At 45.8% G+C, this 25,804-nt stretch overlaps 1 protein-coding gene across 2 annotated transcripts in view; it reads right to left on the reverse strand.

The window, feature by feature from the left end:
* Positions 1–6,315: 6,315 nt before the first annotated feature.
* LPAR5 (lysophosphatidic acid receptor 5) overlaps positions 6,316–25,804 on the reverse strand; it is a 39,932-nt gene continuing 20,443 nt past the window's right edge. For both annotated transcript variants that reach the window (XM_069243112.1, XM_069243111.1), the window contains exons 2-3: positions 23,275–23,453; positions 6,316–9,695 (exon numbers count right to left, since the gene is read on the reverse strand). In XM_069243112.1, the coding sequence (XP_069099213.1) occupies positions 8,482–9,651 (1,170 nt within the window). In that variant the 5' untranslated portion in view covers positions 9,652–9,695; positions 23,275–23,453 and the 3' untranslated portion in view covers positions 6,316–8,481. The remainder of the gene's footprint in view (positions 9,696–23,274; positions 23,454–25,804) is intronic.

Raw genomic sequence — 25,804 nt, forward strand, 5'->3', positions numbered from 1 at the left:
TAACCTTCAAGTAAATACCTGCCTGTCTATGTAACATCTTTTTAGTGTTAGATCTGATTCAAATATAAGAAGCCCAGTGCTGCTGCTAACGTGGAGGCAGTGCTTAATTTGAACCGGTGGTTTCCAGTGGTGGGGAACCGGCACTTATTTTTGAGGGCCGGCACGTATTTTTCTGCCTTAAGCATTTACTGCGAGCGAAAGACACATAGGGGAAAGAGAAAAACGAAAAAGGGTTACAAAGGGAGAAAGCTGCAAGAGTGAGATGAAGGGGCAGGGAGTGGCTTTAAATGGATTAAAGAGGCCGAGATGGCTTCAGAATTAGGCTGCCTCAGTATTCTGAGCTCACACATTTAAGTGCAGCAGCCGCGTGTTTCAGAGGAGAATTTTGGGCACCGGCACCTTTTTATTTACAAATTAAGCACTGTGTGGGGGCCACGCGTAAAGGTCAGGAGGGCTTCATTCAGCCCTTGGGCTGCACTTTGAGTTTCGCTGTGTTTATACCTTGGACCCTATTACAGGAAGCTCAAGTGCGCCAAGTGGCATGCTTTCACTTTCACTTTCGACAGCGTGTCCGGGGAATGCACCCATGTACATGTAGTGCTCGAGGCTACGACAAACAGGAGGTTAGCAAACAATTATGTGCTGAGCTGTTTTTTTAGGTGAAAGAGATAAGAGACTCTACAATGCTGTCGTAAGACAGTGAAAGGAGGTCGTGACCGACAGGTGAGCCCCTGTCCTTTTGGAACAGGGAGATGAAACAAAGCCTGCAGCCTGAGGCTGGGTTTATCAGAGCCCAGGGCAGCCTGGCAGCACACAGTAAGTCTGGGCTTAGCAGCGCCCAGGGCAGCCTGGGAGCTCACAGTGAGTCTGGGCTTAGCAGAGCCCAGGGCAGCCTGGCAGCTCACAGTGAGTCTGGGCTTAGCAGCGCCCAGGGCAGCCTGGCAGCTGCACACAGTGAGGCTGCGCTTAGCAGAGCCCAGGGCAGCCTGGCAGCTGCACACAGTGAGGCTGAGCTTAGCAGAGCCCAGGGCAGCCTGGCACCTCACAGTGAGTCTGGGCTTAGCAGAGCCCAGGGCAGCCTGGCAGCACACCGTGAGGCTGGGTTTAGCAGAGCCCAGGGCAGCCTGGCAGCTCACAGTGAGTCTGGGCTTAGCAGAGCCCAGGGCAGCCTGGCAGCACACCGTGAGGCTGGGCTTAGGAGAGCCCAGGGCAGCCGGTGGCAGCTCAGGGTGAGGCTGGGTTTAGCAGAGCCCAGGGCAGCCTGGCAGCTGCACACAGTGAGGCTGGGCTTAGCAGCGCCCAGGGAAGCCTGGCAGCACACAGTGAGGCTGGGATTAGCAGAGCCCAGGGCAGCCTGGCAGCTGCACACAGTGAGGCTGGGCTTAGCAGCGCCCAGGGAAGCCTGGCAGCACACAGTGAGGCTGGGCTTAGCAGAGCCCAGGGAAGCCTGGCAGCTCACAGTGAGTCTGGGCTTAGCAGAGCCCAGGGAAGCCTGGCAGCTCACAGTGAGTCTGAGCTTAGCAGCGCCCAGGGAAGCCTGGCAGCTCACAGTGAGTCTGACATTAGCAGCGCCCAGGGCAGCCTGGCAGCACACAGTGAGTCTGGGCTTAGCAGCGCCCAGGGAAGCCTGGCAGCTCACAGTGAGTCTGGGCTTAGCAGAGCCCAGGGAAGCCTGGCAGCTCACAGTGAGGCTGGGATTAGCAGAGCCCAGGGCAGCCTGGCAGCACACCGTGAGGCTGGGTTTAGCAGCGCCCAGGGCAGCCGGTGGCGGCATACAGACAATCGGGTGTACAAGATCACAAGGATCTCCAGAAATGGACATCACCGGACTTGGTGGCATTACCTCTTCGTCATATGGCACAGGTGACATGCCATAGGCCTGCCATGTTAGAGATAACATGACCTGTCCCTCGCCTGTCAAAGTTGGCATGAATTGTCCATCGCCCGGTACAAGTAAGGTGCCTTCTCAGTTCTCACCTCTTATTGGCAGCATGGCCTGTCTCTCGGCTGTCACAAGAAGGCCGGCTTTAGCGCTGGTGGCACCACCCCACCCCACGACCACCTCCTCGGATTCCTTCCCTATCACCCGGCAAATGTGCCCCTCATCTCTCCATAGTCCCCTTTCACATACATTCGTTTGTTTTAAGGCGCTTTTAAAGGCTGCTTTACTCATCCACTCAGCTATCCACATAAAATATAGTTCTGTTCTTTGCAGCAGGCATATTAACCCTCTGTGCTACTTTATGGCCAGTCAAAGCTGCTACTGGACAAAACACCGATCTCTCGCTAGCACGAACATTAACCACTAGAGGTATCTTGACATTTTAATTGCTTCCTGAAGGCTGTACGCACAAGGATTTTTTCAACCGGTGCTTTTAAATCGCAAGTTTTATAAGTTATTGCCCCACTGAGGTCACCACCCCCCAATCCAGGTCAGCACCCGGTGCGGCCGCACCAGTCGCACCGCCCTAAAGCCGGCCCTGGTCAAAAGTACCCTTTCCTATAACTAACCGGACACATGTAAGGCGACCCTTCACTCGTCTTGTCCATTAGCTGTCATATGTGGCTTACCCTATACCTTACCTACCACGGATAACGTAAACAGTCTAACTTTTCAAGCTTTACGTGACCAGCCAATCACCCTTCACTGCTTACATTACCTTTCCTCAACGGTAATAAGAAACGCGGCGTCTCCATCACCTGTCGGTGGAGGTGGCTTTCACAAGGAGCAATGCTTGTTTTTTGGCTGTGACATGCGCCATGGCCTATAACTCATGTGCCACAGGTAACGTTTCAGTCACTTTTCATGAACATCAATTGTTACAGTGAATGCCGCTAACAACCCATGCCTTTACAACAGGTTTTACACTGGGCTGTGCTTTACAACATGTTTTTTTTCCCAATGGACTGCATTTTAACAATTGACACTGTATATATATATATATGCATCTGTACATAAACATATATGTGTTTCTATAAAAATATTGATCAAATAGTATGTTTATATATGTGTACTTACATATATATATATATATATATATATATATATATATATAAAACAACCAAAAAGGCTTCACCTCCACGCCAAAAGGAGCACTCTACGGGTTCACAGCGAGATTCATTTCAACCAGCATGACGTGTTTCGGCTGAATGCCTTTCTCAGATGGCGTAAATAAAATTTGCACGCAGATGTTTAAATAGTTTCCCTTCATTGCTTATCTCAATATACTCGTAAGTGAAAAAGGACTTCAGTTCATTCATCAATCACATAGCTAAATGCGATGCCACTATAGCATGTGTTCCCAGTTGTTTAATCGTTTCATAGTCCATGACCACATGGATTGGCCTCAGTCACGGGGTGTCAGTCACTGAATCTGGCTGTGAACCAGTAGAGTGCCACTTTGGGCGTGGAATTGAAGCCTTTTTAGGTCCAGCATAGCAGGCCGCAAGCGCTGCTTTTCCGACGTGTTGGTATGTATCTGGGCTTTTAAACACGCCCACCGCACGCTCATCACTACCTCTCGTTCGTGGGCTTGCCCTTCAAAAATCCTTGATGACATTGATAACTGCTTTACGTTTGTCCCTCCTTGGGGAGGATTTGTTACCGCCTTGGCCAGCGCCCCCGTTACATGGCTAATTGCACTTTTGCCGATACGTTTCACTGCCGGCGAACTTCTTTTTCCTTTCGTGTCTCTTCACGCTGATGCTCATGGCGGCCGTGGCACTGAGAATGGGCTCACCTATGTGAAACTGTTTTACTTTTCATTTTCATGTAGCAAGAAAAGTCAGGTTAGGAGTTTACAACGCTAATAGCTCTAACTCGAGCACATGCAAGACCCGTTGCATTGCAAATGCTTGCTGGTTGTTATGTTTTCACGTGCATGCCGCTTGCAGGAAGGAGGCACCCATCTGCAATTTGAGTGGCATTTGGTGGAATTATTTAATTGGAATTGCCAGAACTGCCGTAGCCCTGACAATATTGAAATGCCTGATGATTTTTCAGGACATGACTATATGGATTGGCTTCAGTCATGAGACAACTACCTTCAGGTATTGAGATAATATGGGCGAGAGAGGGCTTGATGAAGAGGTTCAGCTTATTTATTGTATTTATTCGCATGTTTTGATAATAACATGAAGGTTTAAGGCTGAAAGCGCGCCAATTATAATGAGAGCAGGAATGGGCCCAGAACCACGAACCTACGGAAGAAACTGTGACTGGGACTATGAAACAACTGAGGGAACAACTGAGGGAACAACTGAGGGAAACAACTGAGGGAAACAACTGAGGGAAACAACTGAGGGAACAACTGAGGGAAACAACTGAGGGAACAACTGAGGGAAACAACTGAGGGAAACAACTGAGGGAACAACTGAGGGAAACAACTGAGGGAAACAACTGAGGGAACAACTGAGGGAAACAACTGAGGGAAACAACTGAGGGAACAACTGAGGGAAACAACTGAGGGAAACAACTGAGGGAACAACTGAGGGAAACAACTGAGGGAACAACTGAGGGAAACAACTGAGGGAAACAACTGAGGGAACAACTGAGGGAAACAACTGAGGGAAACAACTGAGGGAAACAACTGAGGGAACAACTGAGGGAAACAACTGAGGGAAACAACTGAGGGAACATGCTATAATAGCAGCACGTTAAGCTGTGCGATTCATGAATGAACTGAAGTGCTTTTTCACTCACGAGTATATTGAGATAACCAATGAAGGGAAGCTATTTAAACATCTGCGCGCGAATGTCTTTTTATTTACCGGCATTTGAGAAAGGCATTCAGCCGAAACGCGTCATGCTGGGTGAAATGAATCTGGCCGTGAACCCGTAGAGTGCTCCTTTTGGCGTGAAAGGGAAGCCTTTTTTGGTTGTTATGTTTTATGTTTTCACGTGCATGCCACTCGCACGAAGGAGGCACCCATCGCTAAGTGTTCAGCAATTTGAGTGGCATTTGTTGGAGAAATAATACAGGGAACTGGTCATTCCCTGACGCGAGCACCGGTGTTTGAGCGCACTGAGAGGGGACCATTTGCTGTTTCATATTCAATATATATATATACATATATATATATATATATATATATTTATATATTTAAAATAATATCTACCCTGAAAATAACCTTTACCTCCTTCCACATTATTACTGAACCCTAAAATCCCCTCACCTCCCTTTACATCTATCTGCCCCGTAATCCTAAAATCCTCCTACATCTCTTTACCTCTACCTCCTCCAGAACCATAAAAAACATTACCCCCTTTACCCCTCCCCGTCCTTGAACCCTAACAACCCTTATGCCCCTTTACCTCTACCCACCCCTGAACCCTAAAAAACACTTCTTCTCCTTTATCTCTACCACCCCTGAACCCTAAAAAACATTACCCAATTTTTCGTCAATCTCTCCATGAACCCTAAAAAATTACAACTCTTTACCCCAAACGATCCCTGAACCCTATAAAACACTTGCGTCCCTTTACCTATACCTACCTCTGAACCCTAAAAACCTCTTATTTCCCTTTACCTCCACCCATCCTCGAACCCTAAAAAAACCCTAGCCTACCTTTACTTCTAACCACACCGCAACTGTAAGAAACCCTTACCTTCCTTTACCTCCACCCACCCTTAAATCCTAAAAAATGACTCAACCCTCAAATCCCCTTTTTGTAGTGACATTAAAAATATTTTGTTTAAGAAAATACTTACCTGTATTGTAAAGTACTCCGTTGTAAACAGGCCAAAAATGGAGTGTTACATACCACTTTTCCTGGCTAACATGGTCAGTCCATTCCTCATCTCAGCTAACATTACTAGCCCCATCACCTCAGACAGGTCTGTAGCAGGTAACATGATCTACAATCACCTGATGCAGAAAACCTGACCTTAAGTCACCCACCTGTCATAGGGAACAAGACCTGTCCCTCACTCTCACAGGATACATTATATCGTCCTTCATCAGGAAAGCTAACACAACATGACCTTCTAATGTTACAGATAACCTGGCCTGTCTCTCATTTGGTACATAATCAGTATGACAGTTACCTACTTGTTATATGCAACATATGTTGCTCTTTTATGGGACGAAAAGCCTCCCCCTCACTTTGCCCATCTGCCCCTCAACTTTCACAGTTAACACCTGGCACAGGTAACATTGCCTATCTCTGGCTTTTCTCACCCTTGCAATGCCTTCCTCCAAAGTTCTAGTTTTCTACATTACATTATTAGGCCTATGTTCACCAGTCACAGGAAAAGTTACTTGTCTCTGAGTTTTTTTTGTTTTACTCTCGCAAAGACCAACACAAAATTCTAGTTGTCGTGTTTTCAAGGAACCTTTATTCATTCTCAGTTAGCATCCTATGTTCTTGAGTGGACAGTTGTGAACCATTTTGGAAATGTTCTACTGGATGTGTTCCAGTAGAGAGCAGGCCTGGGCTTCTACTTCCAGCATGTTCCATGTGCACATCTGGCAGCTCTTTGTTTAGGGGTACACATCTCGCGTTTAAGAAATGGATGCATTGAAAAATGTCATCAATGAATTGTTCTAGGTTCAGCGTCCTGAATACTACCACAGTTCCTTTCTTCATCCTAGACTTAGTGGGTGTTCTAAACTCCTTTGATCATTGCACCTCATTTGCTTCAAGTCCTCTTTCTGCGTCCCCTGTTACACTGTCCATTGCAGGTGACTCACTCAAAGCTAGACCGTACCTTTTCACGTGATCTAGACTTCTTTGCAGGTCTCATGTTTTAATCTTAACCTCTCCATCTTTGTGCTTTCTAGGAGCTCCTTCTATTATAGCTTATGTGCTGTAAGCTAACTTTTTTGTTCTCGGATATTAATTGTAGCTCATATGATCTATGATTTCCTTTGCATGCCTTGTCTCAGCATGTTCTAGGTTGTGGTTCCTATGGCTCCTGAAGCACCGGTTTCTGTACTCTGAGCTTTAATATCCATTACACTTCCTCGCTCTGAGCTAATGTTCATGGTAACTGTGTTTGCGTGTTCGAATCGATTGTACTACTGAATATCGACCCCCAGAATACTGTGGTACAAGAATATTGAGGGACAAAATATTGAAAGGTAACTGCATTTAGTGTTCCTAACTCCACTTCTACGTACTTTAAAGATATATGTACCGCATAGGTAGCTATATGAGGAACTGTAGAAAATTTTGACTCTTTTGTTTCATATTTTGTCCTCGATATTGTGTCCTACTGATATTCTGGGGTTGATATTCAGATCCTTCTCATTTCTTTTACACATCCCACTTTTGTTGCATTTTATCTGTTGCTTCATTGTCCCAGTGTACGTGTTCTAGGTACCTGAACTTTACTTCCATAACCTTTCTCTTTCTACAACTGCTTTAATACTTAGATTATAATCTTATCTTTATCTCTACTAACCCAAGCTCTGTCTTCTAATCACCTTTAACTGTTGTACTACAGTTTTTTTAGGTTAACTTGATCTTGCAAGCTTCTTTGTGTGGGGTATTTTCTAGGTGCCTACCCCATGTACATTTTCCCCTGTGTAGTTTAGCCTCACCAGCCAAGCACGCCTCCGCTTTAAAGCTCCATCTCTGTATGCCAGGGCTCTTTTCATTGGTGTCTCCTTTGAGAGTATCTCACTGTTCTAGTGCTTTTTACCTATATTTTATGCATTTTGGTACATGGCTACTCCAGGCTGCTTTCCCCATTATTGTTCATACTTTGCTTTCACCCCAACCTTATCTCAGTGTCTTAGGCTCTTTATCCTATAGAGGCCCCCCTATGTTCTAACTTGTTTACTTAACTCTCCCACAATCTTTGTTCAGATTGGGTATTCGTGCTGCAGGTTTTCTCAGTAATCTGGGTGCCTTTTCAGCTATTCCTGGGCTCTTTGCTTCATGGCTGTTTTTTCACTACTCCCTGTTTCATTATTCGAGGTTGGTCCGCCCACTGCTGTCCCTGTTTTACCTCATAAGCCTCTCTCTGTGGTCTAGGCATCTTAACCCAGTGGACACCATTATTCGTATGCTAATTTTCATGATTTTGCAAAATCCTTCCCTCATGCCTCTGCTATACATTCTCTCTTCAAATCTTTCACCAGCTTCCTTTTCGGTTGCCTTCTCGCTGTTCTTGCAAACGCGTTCTTCTGTTCCTCCTTTTGTTCCCTCTGGCAGGATCATAAATTCTCTTGGTACCAGGTTCACTTGTTCTGACTCTAAATGGATTCTGGTTTTGCCCCAGATGCCATAACTTAACCTCCCTTTTACCTAGGTTGAAGTGTCAGCATCTGTCTTAATTTCGCTAACAAGTAAAAAACTAGTTGTGGCCTAGCACAGCAGGCCTCACATAGTAACTTTGAAGGCATCCCAACCTGCACCCCAAATTCTGAAGCAGGGTTGTTTTATTTCATTGGGTGGCACTAAGGCAGTCCATTCACCCAACCTCCTGGAAAGTGACAGAAGTGATTCCTTTGAAAATAACTCTGCCTACTTTGTTATATTGCGGAGTCCTGGATGGGTATGCCTCGGAGTGGCCTCACTGGTGGACAGATCGGCTGAGCAGGCTGGGCCTTCTCAGGGGAGAGACTGCCTTTTTTAAAGGAGGGCGGGTCCTTCTTGATGGCAGGTGATCCCTTCTCGATGGTTGAATACCTTGCCTCACCATTGCTGGAGTTGCTTCTGGTTGTGCCAGACCTCCTGACCAATGTCCTGTCCGTGCCTCCCTCAGAGTCCCATCCCTGCCCCATACGCAGTTTCTTGAAGGTGTTGCGAAAGCCCTCTGTGCTGAAGTAGTAAATCAGTGGGTCTAGGGTGCAGTTCAGGCTTGCCAGCAGCACAGTCACCACCAAAACCTGTCGCACCGAGCTGCGGGTGTCCTCCTCCACCTTCACCACATTGGCTTTCATCATCCCGTAGATGGCAAGTGTGGTGTTGTACGGTACAAAGCATATAACGAAGATAGCAAGGTTGACTATCAGCAGCCGCACAGTCTTTTGCCGGCGCACACTCTGTGTCCCTCCTGCCCGGCACAATTCGTGGAATATACGTCCCGAGCCATAGGCCACAGTGACCAGTGGTAACAGAAAGCCCAAGATCTCGGCTAGCACTATCAGTGGCAGCACGTTCTTCTCCCAGGTGCTGAAGCCCTCAAAGCAGCGTGAGATGGAGCCATTTGCGTAGCGACAGTCATTGGACAGATGGATGCGGGCCGCCGGGATACTACCCATCAGGATCAGGATCCAGACAGCGATGCAGACCAGGCGGGCCACCTTGGGTCGCCTCAAGTGGCGCCAGCGTAGTGGGTGCACGATGGCCACATAGCGGTCCACATTGATGCACATGAGGAAGAGGCAGCTTCCGTACATGTTGATCTGGAAGAGGGACCCCGACAGCTGGCAGAGGAGTGTACCGAAGGGCCAGTGGTGCTGGGAATAGTAGTAGAGGCGCAGCGGCAGTGAGAGAGTGAAGAGGAGATCACTAATTGCAAGGTTGAACATGTAGATGCTGACCACCGACTTGAGTCGAAGGTAACGCAGGAAGATGTACAGAGCCAGCAAATTAAGGAACAGTCCAAATGAAAAGATGACGCTGTAGCCCACCAGGTGTAGCTTGTGGTTGAAGCGGTAGTTCTCGCACACCGAGAGGTTACTTGAGGTGTTCTCCATATCTCTGGCGGATTCGGGTCCTTCAGTTCCTTCAGTGCTAGGAGCTGTGGAGATAAAAGGGAAGCACAGATTAGAAACAGTAAATTCCACTGGACTGGTGGGATGATGAATGAGCCAAGAGGTTGGACATTATTATAAGGGAAGAGTTTGTTGTGAATTCTGTTTGCAACAACTTCGACTGAAATACTCAGAAGAACTTATTTGAGTTATATCACCTCCTCAAGAGTACAGAGAGAGACACTGACCCTCCGCTAACACTGAGGGCTTTGTGTTTCACGCAAAGTTAAATCACCGAAGTTTCATGTGCGGTGTGGTGAAACAGAGTGTAGTTGAATTAAAATATATCTACAGGAAAAGACAATTTTGGGCTCCAGACCCAAATGGCCTCCTCATGGGCATATTACAATATAATCCAATTTTCTGAGCTAAACAGTAGATCCCAGTGTTTGATGTGGTGTTATGTAATCACCGCACACCAGACTCATGGCGAGGCTCAGTTATCCGTCCCCTTTACAAAAGGTGCGAATGGAGTAACCCTTGAAGTTATAGAATGATCACCTTTTTAGACGTGGAGGGAGGGGAAGTGCATGCAAGATTATTTTTGGACAACTTAGTCAACAGGGTATGCAATAGGCAACTAGTTTCTGTTTTTGCGCTTACTACGCTGAAGCAATAAGGTCAGCAGGAGGGAGGATTGAAGTACGTCTGATTGCTTGGTAATACCCATGCAATTGACCATGTTAACATAGAAAAACTGTGGTTGAAACAAGAGAACTGGGACAATAATCAAAGACTGTTCAGAGCAATGCAGCCTTAATCTTACAGAACGTGCAGGGTAGTGAATACTAGTGAGAATGACCACAACACAAGAAGGCCTGCACTGAAAGACAACTGACGCAAGGGTGTTGCCTGCACTCTGGTGTTCAGTATATATGATGCAAACAAGGGAGTGGCACCGGCGACAAGGCGGGCAGCAGCACCCTGAATGGGTGGGAGACCGACCAAATATCTGCAGCATGCGCAGGACACAACACTAGTAGATCCAACTGCAATGGGTCTTCAAATTGCATTGAATGCATTGGAGGATTACAATATGCCAGAAAGATCTGCTGATGAAAGCTAGTAAGACAAAGGTGATGGGATGTGTACCCATTACATCTGGTTATAGCCAGTGGATTGGCTCAGTTAGAGAATGCCATCTCATATGACTAACTTGAGCTAATTAATGATAGGAAGGGCAGCCAGAGGACCATATTAACAACCCAATGGGCAAAGTGGCTTCTATCAATTTTCCTATCTAACATTTATATTACAGCCTTCTGTCTCCTGTATTTGAGCTGGTTTCTGAGGGTAGAAAGAGCAAAGCTTATTCAAAGCTTTTATATAATGCTACAGTCAATTGTAACAAATTGGATAGTTGGTCACTTAAAGGGTGGTAAACTCTTATGATCTATATTTCATGTAGTAAATCTACACTTGTGCTATTAAAACTGGAAATGGGTTTAAAAATCGTATATGTAATTTCTGAAGCAGCATGTTTAATACACGCATGTAAAGCATATAACACAGATGTTAAAAAGCAGATGCAACTAATGTGGTCTAAGATGGTATCAAGAAAGAATGTAAATAAGTAGTGTGTCCACCCATGATCTCAGTTGCATAGAATTTGACTCAATATTAGTTGTGAGGTGTTCAAAAAGAGATCAAAAATTTGTTACAATCGACTTCTCTACATGAGCATAGCACCTTCTTAAGGAATTTAAAAATAAGTAAGCGTACTCCATAATCTTTCAAACAGTATTTCACATCCATTTAAAGGAATGATGAGTCATAAATTCTTAAGACTAAGGTTTTCACTTTTGTTGCTATTGGCAGTTTGGGGACTCAAGGAAAACGAATTGTCTGTATATAAAATGTGTTGTGGCTACAAGCTGGAATAATTTATTCACATTTTCTGCATCTCTCTGACTTCTAATTGAAAAATTACATTTTGGCTATGCCCCAGAAAGAGAAATGTAGGCATCTGATCAACCTTCACAGTTACAAGTTTGATTTTGAATGCTAAAGGTGACTGGTTAGTAGGTAGAGTTGTAAAATATGTTGATTGTGTACTATCTATCTTGCATTAAATTGTAGTTGTTTTCTTTCATTACAATTTAGTGCTCTATTAATCTGTTTGTAGCTTCTGCATAATATCATGGGACATCTGTGATATGAATAATGTAATCAATTCGTTGTCACAATACACATGTTTTAATTTAGATCAAAATGTACCTATATTTGAAAGCATGATTTGTGACTGATTTACAGAAAAACAGATATTCCACTAATTAATAGGTTTACAGAAACTGGGTATTTAAAGTAGGCGATCTCTATAAAAGGACATTCCTTTACAATTTCAGTGAGCTAAGACATAGTCCTGTGTGATCCAGAAGAAATTGCAACTAAATGTTAACGATCTGTAGAAAACTGCTGAGTCTGCATTGTTGTGATGGGGAAGGCGGGTAAAAAGAGGGTGGAAGGATTGCGTGGCAGGGGAGTACGTGCCTACGAGCCATATTCTTCTGCCGAACCAGCCATGTCAATCGTTGGTCATTTGGGATTGGTCAGTAGTTTTTATGTTACTAAATTCCACAATCCCCGTTCTTGCACCAACCCAAAGTAGTGGAGCTGACGCGGTTTCAACCATGTTCGCACTCTCTGATCCTGCGACCATTTTGATTCACAATGGGAAGATTGAGAGAAGTTGGATGAGAAACAGAAGTGGGGCAACAAGACCACAGACTGATGTTTACAGCTCCACCATCCTACTTACACAACATGACACATAAATGATAGAGGAAGTTTTAGTGCAGAGAGAAGATCACAAGTGAGATGGAGGACAACAGCAGTTGTAAACCTTCTTTGAACACAGCCCGGTGAAGCCTAGTTCCAGACAGGCAGGTCTCTGTTGACTTAAATATCCAAAGGTCAGACCCCAACTCTATGTTCCAACATACTTCCTCAGAATCTGGAAGCGAGCATGTGTGCACAGATGCACAGACACAACAAGACACATGCACAAACATATACACAATTTCCCTGCCTCCTTATGCCCCTCCCTCACTTTTTAACTCAATCTTTATTTCTTCTGATATAAAACTAAGAAGGAAATATGCTTCATAACCAGTTTAATCACAGTTCAGTATACATCATTAACTGTATAAAATCTACATTGAATGTATATCATTAATCACTAGTTGTGTTTTTAAATGACTGAACATGTATCTTTTACTCTGTGCTTTTATGATCATGTTTTGACTGAATAAAGATTTTTGACTGACTGACTTGCTCTCTTTTTTTCTGTGTCTTATCTGCCTATTGTAGAAAGTGGGCTAGTCTGACTGACCTTCAGGAAGAACCCAATGTAGGATTCTAAAAGACCGAACAGAGACTGCGGATTTCAGGCTGCCAGAGACTTGTGATCATCCTCTGTGCAAGTACGCTGGACTTAACCATCATCGGCTACTCATCACATAGGTCCCAGTTGCAGTACAGTTGACCAAAGTCCCTGGAATCTAGAGACAATTTTGTTTTTAGTGTTTACTATAGAAGTGTCTTCACTAGTTCACTTTTACTCAGGCATGGGCCATCATTATGAACCTGGCGGTCTCATGGCTGCCAGGTTCGCGGTGGCGGTTGGACCACTGCCAGTGTGGTGGTCTGAGCGCCATATCACGACTGTGGCGGTCGTGCCGTGGCTGGACCGCCAGCACCGCCAGGATTAGGCAGTCATAGTGGTCCTAATCCACCAGGGTTGTGCTGCAAGCAGCGCTGCCCTGGGGATTACAACTTTATTCTCCACCAGCGGTTTCATGGGTGAAGGTGCACTCTGCACACTACAGCATTGCTGCTTGCTCTATTACAAGCCGGAGACAATGCTGTAGGCCACTTCCTGCTAAACCACAGCGAAACTCATAATGGGCCCGGCGGGGAGGCAGCCACATTGGCAAGAACCTCCCTGTCAGAATTTCAGCAGGCAGGCTTTTTCAACCGCCAAAATCGTAATGAGGCCCATAATGTCTTGCTTTGTTTAAAATTCTTCTATCATAAAGCTTAAAATATTTCAACATCACACAAACGTCTCCCTGCAAATGGAATGTTCCACCAACCTTTGTCACAGAAAACCACTTGCATGAATCTACCAGTACCATGGTAGTTAGTAATAAGGTTTTTAGATTTTAATCAATAATTGGTCATTGCAGGTTAAGTATTCCAACCACTAACAACCTTGCTCACATCCTGGGTCAAATAACCTGTTACTAACCATCTGGTTTCTGGGTCCAGGGTAAGCTTTTCTCATCATATAGCCCACTTCATCATTTCAGGCCAAATTAGAAAGCTACCATAGTAGCAATTTTCCTGGGTTTCTGTTCCCCTTATTGACAAATAAAGTAAAGCCTTATTTTAAAGTGCTAGCACCGTTGTTCGTATCTGCCCAGATTAATCAGTGAACTAATTCTATTTTAATACAAAGAAGCATTGGCAGAACCAATAGGTGTCTATTTTTTAAACATGCAATAGCAAAGCCAATAAGTCTGGCTTTTGTATAGGGGAAATATTTGAGATTAGTTGAGTGTCTTGTTAGTGTTTCTCCTAGCTGTCCTAGAAAAAACACCTTAATGAATCAATCTCTTGGGCTACAACAATATGGAAGCTGAGAGTAGAGCCCCTATATTAAAGAGAATGCATTAGAAGAATTAAGATACACAATGAAAGTAGAGTATTATAAAAATGAGTTGGAAGATGAAGCTGGGTTGTAAGTGATTATTTTAAAAAGGCATAAACAGCAAAATAATGGATAATAGATTATTCTGACAGCGGACCAGTATTTTAAGTGGATCTGCAAGGAAGCGTATGTGTGCACACTATGAGTAAAAAAATATTAACGCAACAGCTGGGTAAAACAAAACAAAGTGCAAGAGTGATTACTAAATACCCTAAGGGCCTGATGTAGATGCTGGTGGAAGGACTACTCCGTCACAACATGACGGATATCCCGTCCGCCTTATTGCGATCCCATGATATCCTATGGAGATCGTGATAAGGCAAATGGGATATTGATCATGTTTGTAATGGAGTATTCCCCCCGCCAAGCTCTAAATAAGGCACTAAGAGGCATATTTATGATGCCCCTAGTGCCCCCTTGTACCACATTTGCGTCTTTTTTTTAACACAAATAACACAAATGTGGTGTTAAAGTGGCATTTCCCATGCATCACTGTGCCAGGCATAATCTATGCAAGGGGAGCATTGCCACATAAGGAGGCCCAGAAAAATGGCGCAGTGCAATTTACTAGATTTTGCTGCGCACTTTTTAGCATCGTTATTAACACCTGCCTAAGGCAGGCGTTAAGATGACACTCCTATTGAAAACAATATGTCTCCCTGTGCTTTGCTGCATTAGCGCCATATTTTATGGCGCTAATCCAGCAGAGGGCCACAATAGGGCTATAAATTATTATGCTAATGTGGACATGACCGCCATGGTGGGCCATATGGTAACCAAGGCACATGCATGATGTCATTAGTGGGATGCAGTGGGGCGCTAGAAAAGTGGTGTATCATGAATGATGCAACAATTTTTCATAAATATGCCCCTAAGTCTTTCACAAAGACAAATATAGTGTACTTCCTAAAGATAAACCCTGTAAAGCAACAATTAAGATGTAATCACATTAGCAATGGAAATACTTTAATACTCAACACGTTATGATGCACCTACACTCTAACAAAGGGACTTCTTGAGCCCCGTAGCCAAAGCCCAAGGGTAGCACAAATTAGACAATGCAACCATTAACAAAATGTCATGGCCTTAATGGACAGCCCATCCAAGCAATAGGAAACTACTAAAAAACGATTTCAGCCAATGGCTGAAGCAGGCTGGCTTAAACCCCACTCAGTGAATTGATGTATGACTTCTGATAGGTACTTTATCAGAGAATTGGTAACCTGAGTTCTCTCGGTCAGCTAAAGCTGTTTGCAGCTAAATCTAAAAAGTTAGTTGTATGGCAAGTACTCTAGTGCATTTACAGCATGTTTGCATGTTTCCTCAGTGGTAATAATTTCCGTGGAAATTTTCTTTAAATTGGATGCAAATCAAAACTTCTTGAAGCTGCCACTTTCCACTGAGATTTCATATCAATGGAGGAATGGTTCCATAAAAAACATTCTCTCGCTGGGCTCTAACCATTCTGGTAACTAGCTCTCTAGCACAGCACAGCAAAGACCTCCCTGACCTGTAAGTCATCCCTGGTCAGCAGCTCTCAAGCCCAGCACATCATGGCTGCTCCCTGACCAGCAAATCCTACAGCTCCCCTAGTTAGTCCTATAACATTTTTACTATACAACGCTCTAGCCCAACATGCCGTAGACTCTCCCTAACCTATAAGTCCTATCTCCCTCCTGATAGTAAAGGTACCCGCTTGTCGTCTCTCTGCCTGTAAATCAAATGGGAAACAGCCTTTAGCACAATGGCCGAACCACGGGCTGCAGTTAGAACGCCACCATTACAATGAATGTGACTTCACCGCGCAATAGACTTTAAAGTCCAACGCTTTCCCTACTGTAGCGCAGACTGGAGTTGGAATAGTAAATCATACCGCTCCAAAGTCCCTCGCTTTCTCTAAGGCATGTCACTGAAATGATGTGCGTGGTAAAGGAATGCGTGGTTAAGACTAAATTGTTGTAATAAATGCAGAGTAACGACATGCATGTTGAGAGCACCCGCCCCACCATTCCCCCGAGCTGTATCTAAGCCCATTGAACTTTAAGTCTCTGGCCAAAAGCTCTGAAACCCAGCACAAAATCACATGACCTCCTGTGTAAGCAGCCAAGAACGGCCTCCTCCAACTGATAGGTGCAATTACTTCTTCCTGTCTGCATCTGATCTCTGCCGTGGACATGTTTTCATTCGTGAGGAGCAATGATCAGAGAAAGAGGCTCCTTCGCCCATGCCGATGATGCCAGATTCGCAGATGCTACATATAAATGGACCGCTTCATCCTATGGAGGCTTCATAGCTCATTGTGTGCAAAAATCCTCTCTTATCCTGTGGCCCCGGATGATTTCCCCCCATTGACTCTGGTGGTGGCCGATACCGAGGGAGGGACACTGGTTTCTAGGCTTTACCATGCCTGCATGGCCGTAAGGCTGGAGCGAGATGAGAGACTCAGAGCAACATGGGAGCGGGACGTAGGGCGCCCCCTGACAGATAACGTATGGTACTCCTGTTGTCACCAGAGTAAATTGATATCTCCCAACCACCAACATAAACTCACCCACTAGAAATTCTTACATAGGGCGTATACTACGTCCAGTGCAATGGCCAAGATTGACCATACAAGGTCCTCCCAATGCCCAAAATGTCACATAGATTAAGCTGATTTTACACATTTAACGTGGATGTGTTCCCCTAATAGGGACAAATTGGCATAAGATTATTTTCCACGCTATTGCACTCACCCCCGGGACACTCATGGCACTACTGGGCTATGTTAACGACATACCACAGGAAGTCCGAAGAGTCACTGCTATAACGTTATTGTTGGGTAAATTAGAGATTGCATTGGATTGGGGTAGAAGGGTTTGCCCAGCGGATACTGCATGGTTGAAAAGCATTATTTGATGTGACTGATAAGCAGGGATGGTTCCTCCGGGTGGCGGAGGAGCGTCGCCACCCCCTGCCATCAGCAGCTGAAAAACCTTTACAAGAAAACGTTTATCAACTATGTTTATCATTGTTTTCTTGTAAAAGGGTGCAGGCCACAGGTTATGACAGGGAGAGAGTGCACATGTATGTTTGGACGGCCTTCTCCGGCTGGTCAAACACACATGCGCACTAGGCCCTCTCCAACTTGGCACTGCGTTATCTGTTTGGAGACAGCAGACAGAGACTCTCACTCTGCCTCGGTGTGTCCTGGCTGGGCGCTCCATCCAACCCTAAGGCTGCGTTCATGTTGCCAGCAGCATGAAAGCAGCGTTAGGATAGGGCGCAGGGCAGGCTGGGAGCCTGTGCCTGCAGTGTAGGACAGAGGAGTGGATCATATTGCCGAGAAAGGTGAATTTGAAAAAAAATTATAATATATTTTTTTGTCGTCTTCTCCTTTCCGCCACGTGCTGCCCTGCCCCTTTTCCCTCCCGCGAGCCGCTATGGCTGGTAAGTGAAGTCTATGCCACACTCCAACCACCTACCTTCCACCCTAAAGACACTTGGCAACCACCCGGGTCGTACCTGCTGTCATTTGAAGCTGCAGACTAGACCTAAACTGCTGCGCTCTGTGCTCACCCGACCTTGTGTACCATTCTCTTTCTAAGCCCGCAAAGCTACTTCACACTCATGTTGTGTGAGTGGTTGGTTCTGCTCTCTGCCACGCTGCATCTATCTGCTAACTGTGCATCAACTTGTGGCCTTGTTATTGTATGTTACTGTCCTATAAAATGGACAATAAATAAATGTATTTAAAAAAGAGATAGACAGAAAGAGGCTGCTTGGATTTTAAGGGTTTCAGACCCCAGAGGGAAAGAAATCTTTAAATAACAAAATCGAGGCCTTCTCTTAACTCTAGTGGTAAACAAGGAGCACCCTCTGCCTCGACAAACACTAGACACCTTCCTCTCTTTACTGTTCCAGCCTGTCTCTGCTCCCAGTGCTGCTCCCTGTGAAAGAGAGGCGCACCGAAGCATGTCACTTGGCACTAGTCTCTTGTTTATGTCATGCTCATGGAGACCTTTGCTTTCGAGGAAAGCCAGAAAATGTACTGAATTCCTCCTTGGTTTTTATTAAGCCTATTGGGTGAATAAGACCTTCTCTTCACACTATGAGTGTTTGGGACACTCCCCTGTAGCCTCATATCTGATTCTTTTATCAGCAGAGAATGACCAGGGAGACAAAGGAGAACTATTTTTTTATGTATATAGATATTTGAGACGTGGCTTAATATCGAAGTATAGTCAAAATATTTACTCTGTTTCCACCCTTGAGCCTGTGTGGTGAAGGAAACAGTCTTTACCATGACCGCTGAACCACACGCTGCAGTAACAACGAGGCAAAACTAATGTCTTTACCACGTATTCCATTACCACGCATGTTGTTACAACGCCATGCCTTAGGGAAAGTGGCGTTAGACTATAAAGTTGAACGCTTTCCCTCCTGTTGCGCAAACTGGAGTTGGAATAGTAAATTATACCACTACAAAGTCCAGCACCTTCCCCACGGCATCTCGCTGTAACGATACGCGAGGTAAACGAATGCGCGGTAAAGACGCATTTGTTGCAAAGACTGCAGAGTAGCAGCATGCATAGAAAAGACATGAGTCTTTCCGACCTACAACCGTGTGGTGAATAGTTTATGAATTCTCGTTAATAAAGGTCTCTTTCTGGGGCCCAAATACATGTAGCAGACCATTCGTGATGGCATCACTCCCACCCCCCCCCCAGCTAGGCAGAGTTCTTCCTCTACTTCCTGTCCATCAAAGGGCTTTGTGCCTGCAGTGTTCCTAGATTCGCAACTAGACTACTTCATCAGGGCAGTGGCGTAGCGTGGGGGGTGCAGAGGGGGCCGGCCGCACCGGGCGCAACATCTGGGGGGGGACTCCAGTGCTAAAATCCACGGGTTAGGGGGCGCAAATTACTTGCCTTGCCCCGGGTGCTGACAACCCACGCTACGCCACTGCATCAGGGCTTAGGCAGGCCTTCCAAATACCACGCCGCTAAGCGTCTTTGTATGGCAACCAACACTGAGATAATACAGCACATCACATCACCCATGTTTTTCTGTCCTTGCACAAGTCTCAAGTCCATTTCAAAGTTCTCATTGGAGCCCACCGTCTTTCTATCACCATTCATCAGGACTCTCTTCTAGATCCCCCGGGTGACCCTCAGGGTGATATCGCACTCCACAAACATCTGACTAATTGATTGATTGATTGATTGATTGATTAGATCAGACCAGGGAGGTCACATCTGTCTTCACCCAACCTCTTCCTTGTTCTTGTGTAGAAAGACTGTGTGATACACAAAAATAAACACCGTTGTGGTTATAAAATACGCCGATTAGATGCATGGTCCGTGAATAACTAGCGTAAAAAAACATACGTGCAGGCTGCCGAATGCTGGGGCTGAGGAGTACTACGGCTGACTTGATTTGATTTCACTTCATGACACTTTTTTCCACCACCGTACACTTCCTGTCTCTTTATCTCATGCTTGTAGTTCTTTTTAGGTTTCACCTACGACGTGCACTTCCTGTCCTGCAGGTGATATTTCAGGTCTCGTCTAAAAAAGGACATGCGCTGTCTGATGCAAAACGTATTGTTATCTTACAGTACTCCCAATGCTTACCAATGGCTTGTTTCATTGTCACTTTCATTTCCTTATGTCTTAATGAAAGCTTCTTTATTTAGCCTTTCTTGTTCTTGTGTTTGTCCTTCCCCTGGAGCATGGGTGCATTACTTGTGTTCTTCCACTGCCATTTTTCAGACACTACTTAAGCACTCTACAAGGGTGCATGTGTTTTTCAGCTGTCTTCCTCGTTTATTTCTCCACCCTCCATGTTCTTCTTTCTCGCCCTCCTTGAGCTTGTTTGTGCTTTCTTCCTACCCATGCTCACTTACTATTCTTGCTTTCCCACCAGCCCCTTGTCTGTTTGCTACCGCAGCCCTGTCTGCCCACCCTTAGTTGTCTGTTTGCTTCCCCAGCCAGTTCTTGCCACCTTCCAATATGTGTGTTTCCTCAGCCCCTCCTTCCTACCCTCTAGTGTCAGCTTGATTCCGGAGCATCTCCCACCGCTCTTATCAGTTTGCTGTCCCAGCCTCTCTGGCCCATTCTCCATTATCAGCTTGCTGCCTCAGCCCCTGCCGCTCATCTTTTGTCATCAGCGTGGTTCCACAGCCCCTGCCACCCACACTCCGGTGTCAGCTTGCTTCCACACCCTCTTTCCCTCACCGTTCTCAGCTTGCTTCCCTCCACCTGCCGCACTCCGATGGCAGTGCCACTGTGCTCAGTGCTGGGTACAGCCTGCTGGGGCTGTGCCACTGTGCTGGGTACAGGCTGCTGGGGCTGTGCCACTGTCCTCAGTGCTGGGTACGGGCTGCTGGAGTTGTGCCACTGTGCTGGGTACAGGCTGCTGGGGCTGTGCCACTGTGCTGGGTACAGGCTGCTGGGGCTGTGCCACTGTGCTGGGTACGGGCTGCTGGGGCTGTGCCACTGTGCTCAGTGCTGGGTACGGGCTGCTGGGGCTGTGCCACTATGCTCAGTGCTGGGTACGGGCTGCTGGAGTTGTGCCACTGTGCTGGGTACAGGCTGCTGGGGCTGTGCCACTGTGCTGGGTACAGGCTGCTGGGGCTGTGCCACTGTGCTGGGTACGGCCTGCTGGGGCTGTGCCACTGTGCCCAGTGCTGGGTACAGGCTGCTGGGGCTGTGCCACTGTGCTGGGTACAGGCTGCTGGGGCTGTGCCACTGTGCTCAGTGCTGGGCACGGGCTGCTGGGGCTGTGTCACTGTGCTCAGTGCTAGGCACGGGCTGCTGGGGCTTTGCCACTGTGCTGGGTACAGGCTGCTGGGGCTGTGTCACTGTGCTCAGTGCTGGGTACAGGCTGCTGAGACTGTGCCACTGTGCTGGGTACAGGCTGCTGGGGCTATGCCACTGTGCCCAGTGCTGGGCACGGGCTGCTGGGGCTGTGCCACTGTGCTCAGTGCTGGGCACGGGCTGCTGGGGCTGTGCCACTGTGCTCAGTGCTGGGTACGGGCTGCTGGGGCTGTGCCACTGTGCTCAGTGCTGGGCACGGGCTGCTGGGGCTGTGCCACTGTGCTCAGTGCTGGGTACAGGCTGCTGGGGCTGTGCCACTGTGCTCAGTGCTGGGTACGGGCTGCTAGGGCTGTGCCACTGTGCTCAGTGCTGGGTACAGGCTACTGGTGGCTGTGCCACTGTGCTCAGTGCTGGGTACAGGCTGCTGGGGCTGTGCCACTGTGCTCAGTGCTGGGTACAGGCTACTGGTGGCTGTGCCACTGCGCTCAGTGCTGGGTACGGGCTGCTGGGGCTGTGCCACTGTGCTCAGTGCTGGGCACGGGCTGCAGCTAAATCTGCCTAAACTGTCTGTGTGCGCGTTGTTTCACCACATTCCCCTCACCGAAGACAGAAAGCTCCTCTGTACACAGCCCCCGCCGCCCCTCCAGCCCCTCGCAGTTCCAGTGTGGCCTGCTTTCAACCCTAAAGAGGCACCCAGAGAACTCCTGTTTGTGCCTCTGCTGACCTAGCGGTGCTCTGTCAAAAGTTCTAAAAGAAATAAGTATTTTGGGGGTTGAGGGCCCATCCTTATCCTGGGAAATGTGGAACTTCCAGTCCCTGCCACTTAAGGCTGTTGGCTGACAGTCACCCTCGGGTCACGTGGGCGGTGGGTTGACAGCTGCTTGTCAGGCATGTCACTGTAGCACTGGGGTGGGGCGGGTCAGAACCCATCTCCTCCACCCACTTCCGGTAGCTACTCCGGATATGAGATAGCAGAGTAGCAACTGCCCTTTGTTTATTCAGAAGTATTTATTTAGCTCTAACAGGTGAAGGTTTACCTATGTCGAGTGCGTATGCACACCAGACGCAGTCCCACTCTAGAGAAAATGTAGTTTAAATATCAAAATAAAACACGAGGATTGCCCGCCTCAATTACTCGCGATCGAGCTGTCAGTCCCTCACCAAGCCTGATATCCTCAATGATTGTCTCTTCATCGTGTGTTCAAATCAATGCATAATTTGTACTTGTTGTTTCCATGCTGAGCATTGGCACTTATTTCTGAGGGCCGGCGCTTAGTTTGCTGCCTCAAGCATTTACTGCGAGCAAAAGACACGAGGGAAAGATGGAGGAAGAGAAAAACGAAAAAGCGTCAGAAAGGGGAAAAGCAGGAAGCTGCAAGAGTGAGCTGAAGGGGCAGGGAGTGGCTGTAAATGCATTAAAGAGTCCTGAGATGGCTTCAGGATTACGCTGTCTCTGTATTATGTGCTCGCACTTTTAATTGCACCAGCCGCGTGTTTAAGAGGAGAGCTTTGATCACCGTCACCTTTTTATTTACAAATTAAGCACTGGTCCAAAACATGCATGACCCAGAGCAAAATGAGACCCTAGCCAAACTATCTTAAACCACAATATGTCTCTAGCCAAATCATGACCGAATCACAATGTGAGTCATACCAGAATACGACCAAAACCACAAAGTAATACCAACAAAAATTTGCCTTGATGTAAAACATAACTGATCACGACATGTTTCAAACATAAGTGAAACTCAAGCAATATCTAAAGTCAGTTGTTACTTAAAGCAAAACACAACCACATCACAACATGCCCCAAATCAAAGCGAGAGTCAAACCCACCAGTATGTCAAACCCAAATGATATCTAATTCAAAACGTGACATCAAGCAGCACCTAACCCAACCTGGACCAAAACGTAAAATTACTTTTGTTTCTCAGAAATAATACTGTGTGTTACTTGTGAGATCTGCTGCCACTGAGTGGCATATACTCGCCACGCCTTCAACCGCCCCCCAACCAAACATTCCCGAAACACAGTGGCCTTCACATGTTGCCTCCGTACCTGTGGAGCTCTTTGGGGTCTGTTCCTTGGCCCATGTCAGCCCTTATCGACTGCCAGCAGTGGTCAGGTCTTCTTGGCGGTAGAGAGAGGACACCGGTGTGGAGAGGTCATTTGCCACCAGATTCCCAATGCAGTGGTGAGGTAGGGTACCACCTTTGGTGTACCTACAGCCGTCAGTCCTGGAGAGGGGAACACGAAGAATGGGTCAGGGCAGTGCAAGATTGTAGGGCTGTGATGTGAGGTTATCTTTAAACAACGGATAAACACTTTGTGAACACTGCGCATTTGTGAACAGGGGAAGAGTTGTCTCTCTCCTGAGAAAAGGCAATAGACCCAGTCCCAACATGCCAATGACCACTTTAAAGCAAGCAAAAATGGTACAGGCAGCAGATCAATATTGCAAAATATTTGCCTTTCATTACCACTCATGGGGGTTGAGGATCTCTCAGGTTTGGCTACGGGCCACATCTTGCACAAAGTAGGCATCCTCAGTGAGTCAGGCCATCACCAGGGATCTTAGGGGGTGGGACTTCCTCCAATGCAGTGGGACTTCCTAAGTGGTGTAGGTATGCATAGATCCTCAGCAGACTGGGTATAGGGTAGGCCTCTTCCAATTTTTTAGTACAGGAGGGAAGTGTTGTGGAGATCCAGATTCATTGGTCTACCTGTAGCCCTTAGAGTTTCCCTATTTTTCAATATTTTCACACTTGTATTGTTTTCCACAACAAATTTGTAATATTTACTCTCAAGAGCCACTATTACGCCACAAGTGCTAGTAGGTACTGAAAACAGACATGCCACTTTCGAGTGAGTTCACATTTAAACACTTTTCTTCACTGCTTTACAACTGGGTAGATAGTGGCAACGTTTTCTATCTCGAAACAATTAAAGAGCGTGAAGTTCCCTTTTTAATTTGAAAACCCACAGAATACTTTGCGAACCAGGTATTAATGGCATTTTTTGCAAGAATTGTGGAGTCAGTGAGAGGAAACATTTCACAAGTTCTCACACCTCTTGTCTAGGGGTACAAGGTGCACTTCACAGATGGGGGACAATGTTGGTGACAGTAGCTGTGAGGCTTCCTGTGTTCACATCTGTGGTGCTGGAATGATTGTCAAAGTAGGGGTGCTGCCATCAATGTTAAATCACTGAACCAATAGGGATTGAGAGAAATCCAAGCGCCACACAAAGAACAAGTGTAACAAAATAAAAATACCAATGACATTTTGAGCTGAGGATTGCAATTTATCTGTTCATTTCGCTCACTGGTATGAAAGACAACCTGCACTCCACCTTACTAACTGTACTGCGTTAAGCTGCTGGCAGATGCTGCCACTTATCTTGCTTAGAAGGATGCAGGATTTGCACGTAATACTGCTCTCTTGCACTCCTTATGTCACTTGATTCAATTCTCTCCTAGGGTTGTCTCTGATGGTAATGATATGAAAGTTTCCATGAGATTTTGCGTTGATCATTGAGATTTGTTCTGCTTAAATGCACATTTCACATCATTCGATGTAGCACTTTCGAACAGTTGTTTTTCTGCGTCTATCTATAAGGATACGAAAGGTTTTAATGATAAAATATATATATTAATAATAATAAAAAATAAATTAATTAAATAAAAATAATGATAAAAAATGTATATATATATATATATGTGTATATATAATTATAAATAACAAATATTAGATTTTTACTCTCTTGTAAGCTTTGCTTTGTCTACCCATAACCATATGCCATGTCTCTATCAATCTATCCTCCATTCCCACTCTGACTCATCCCAAACCCATTCTACTACTTTCATCTCCAAATAACCCTGCCTAAACTCTTCTCTCCTCTTCCACATCTAAATCACCCAAACCTCAGTTTACTACTATGATCTCCCAAACAACCCTACTAAATTCACCCTCATTTATCTCACCTTTAACTCATCCAAAACCCCTCCTGCTACTATGATCCCCCTAACCCTTCCCACAGACTCTTCCCTCCTCCATCACCCCTTTACTCATCGCAAGCCTAAATACTATTACTATAAACTCCCAATTAACATTTCTGGATTCTTCCCTACTCTATCCCTCCATTACTCCAGTCAATCCAACTAACAAATTCACATATCCGCGGCTCAAATTAATTAATAATAATACTAAAACTGTACTCATATTTCCCTCTACTAATCCACCACTAATTTCCTTTTGGGTTCTGGAGTAGCGTGCTACTTTCTGAAAAGCACTTCGCCGCCTCATCAGGGGTAGTAAGCGCTACATAAATACTATTACAATACAATACAATACAATATTTTATGCTGTGTTTATTTTTAACCTATTTTTATGCATATATACGCTCTTATATTTGTATATTGGAAACATAGTATTTGTCCTTACTGTTACTATTATGTAAACACAGCAGAGGAATTGCAATGATTTGAATTAATTACGCAATAACATTTATTCATTCATTCATTCATACTCACAAAGGACAGGTGTAGCAAACCTATCCATGCAAGAGAGTGGTACAGATGTAGTATGTA

The sequence above is a fragment of the Pleurodeles waltl genome, chromosome 7 (genome assembly GCF_031143425.1).
Source record: "Pleurodeles waltl isolate 20211129_DDA chromosome 7, aPleWal1.hap1.20221129, whole genome shotgun sequence".
In the NCBI taxonomy this organism is placed as follows: Eukaryota; Metazoa; Chordata; class Amphibia; order Caudata; family Salamandridae; genus Pleurodeles; species Pleurodeles waltl.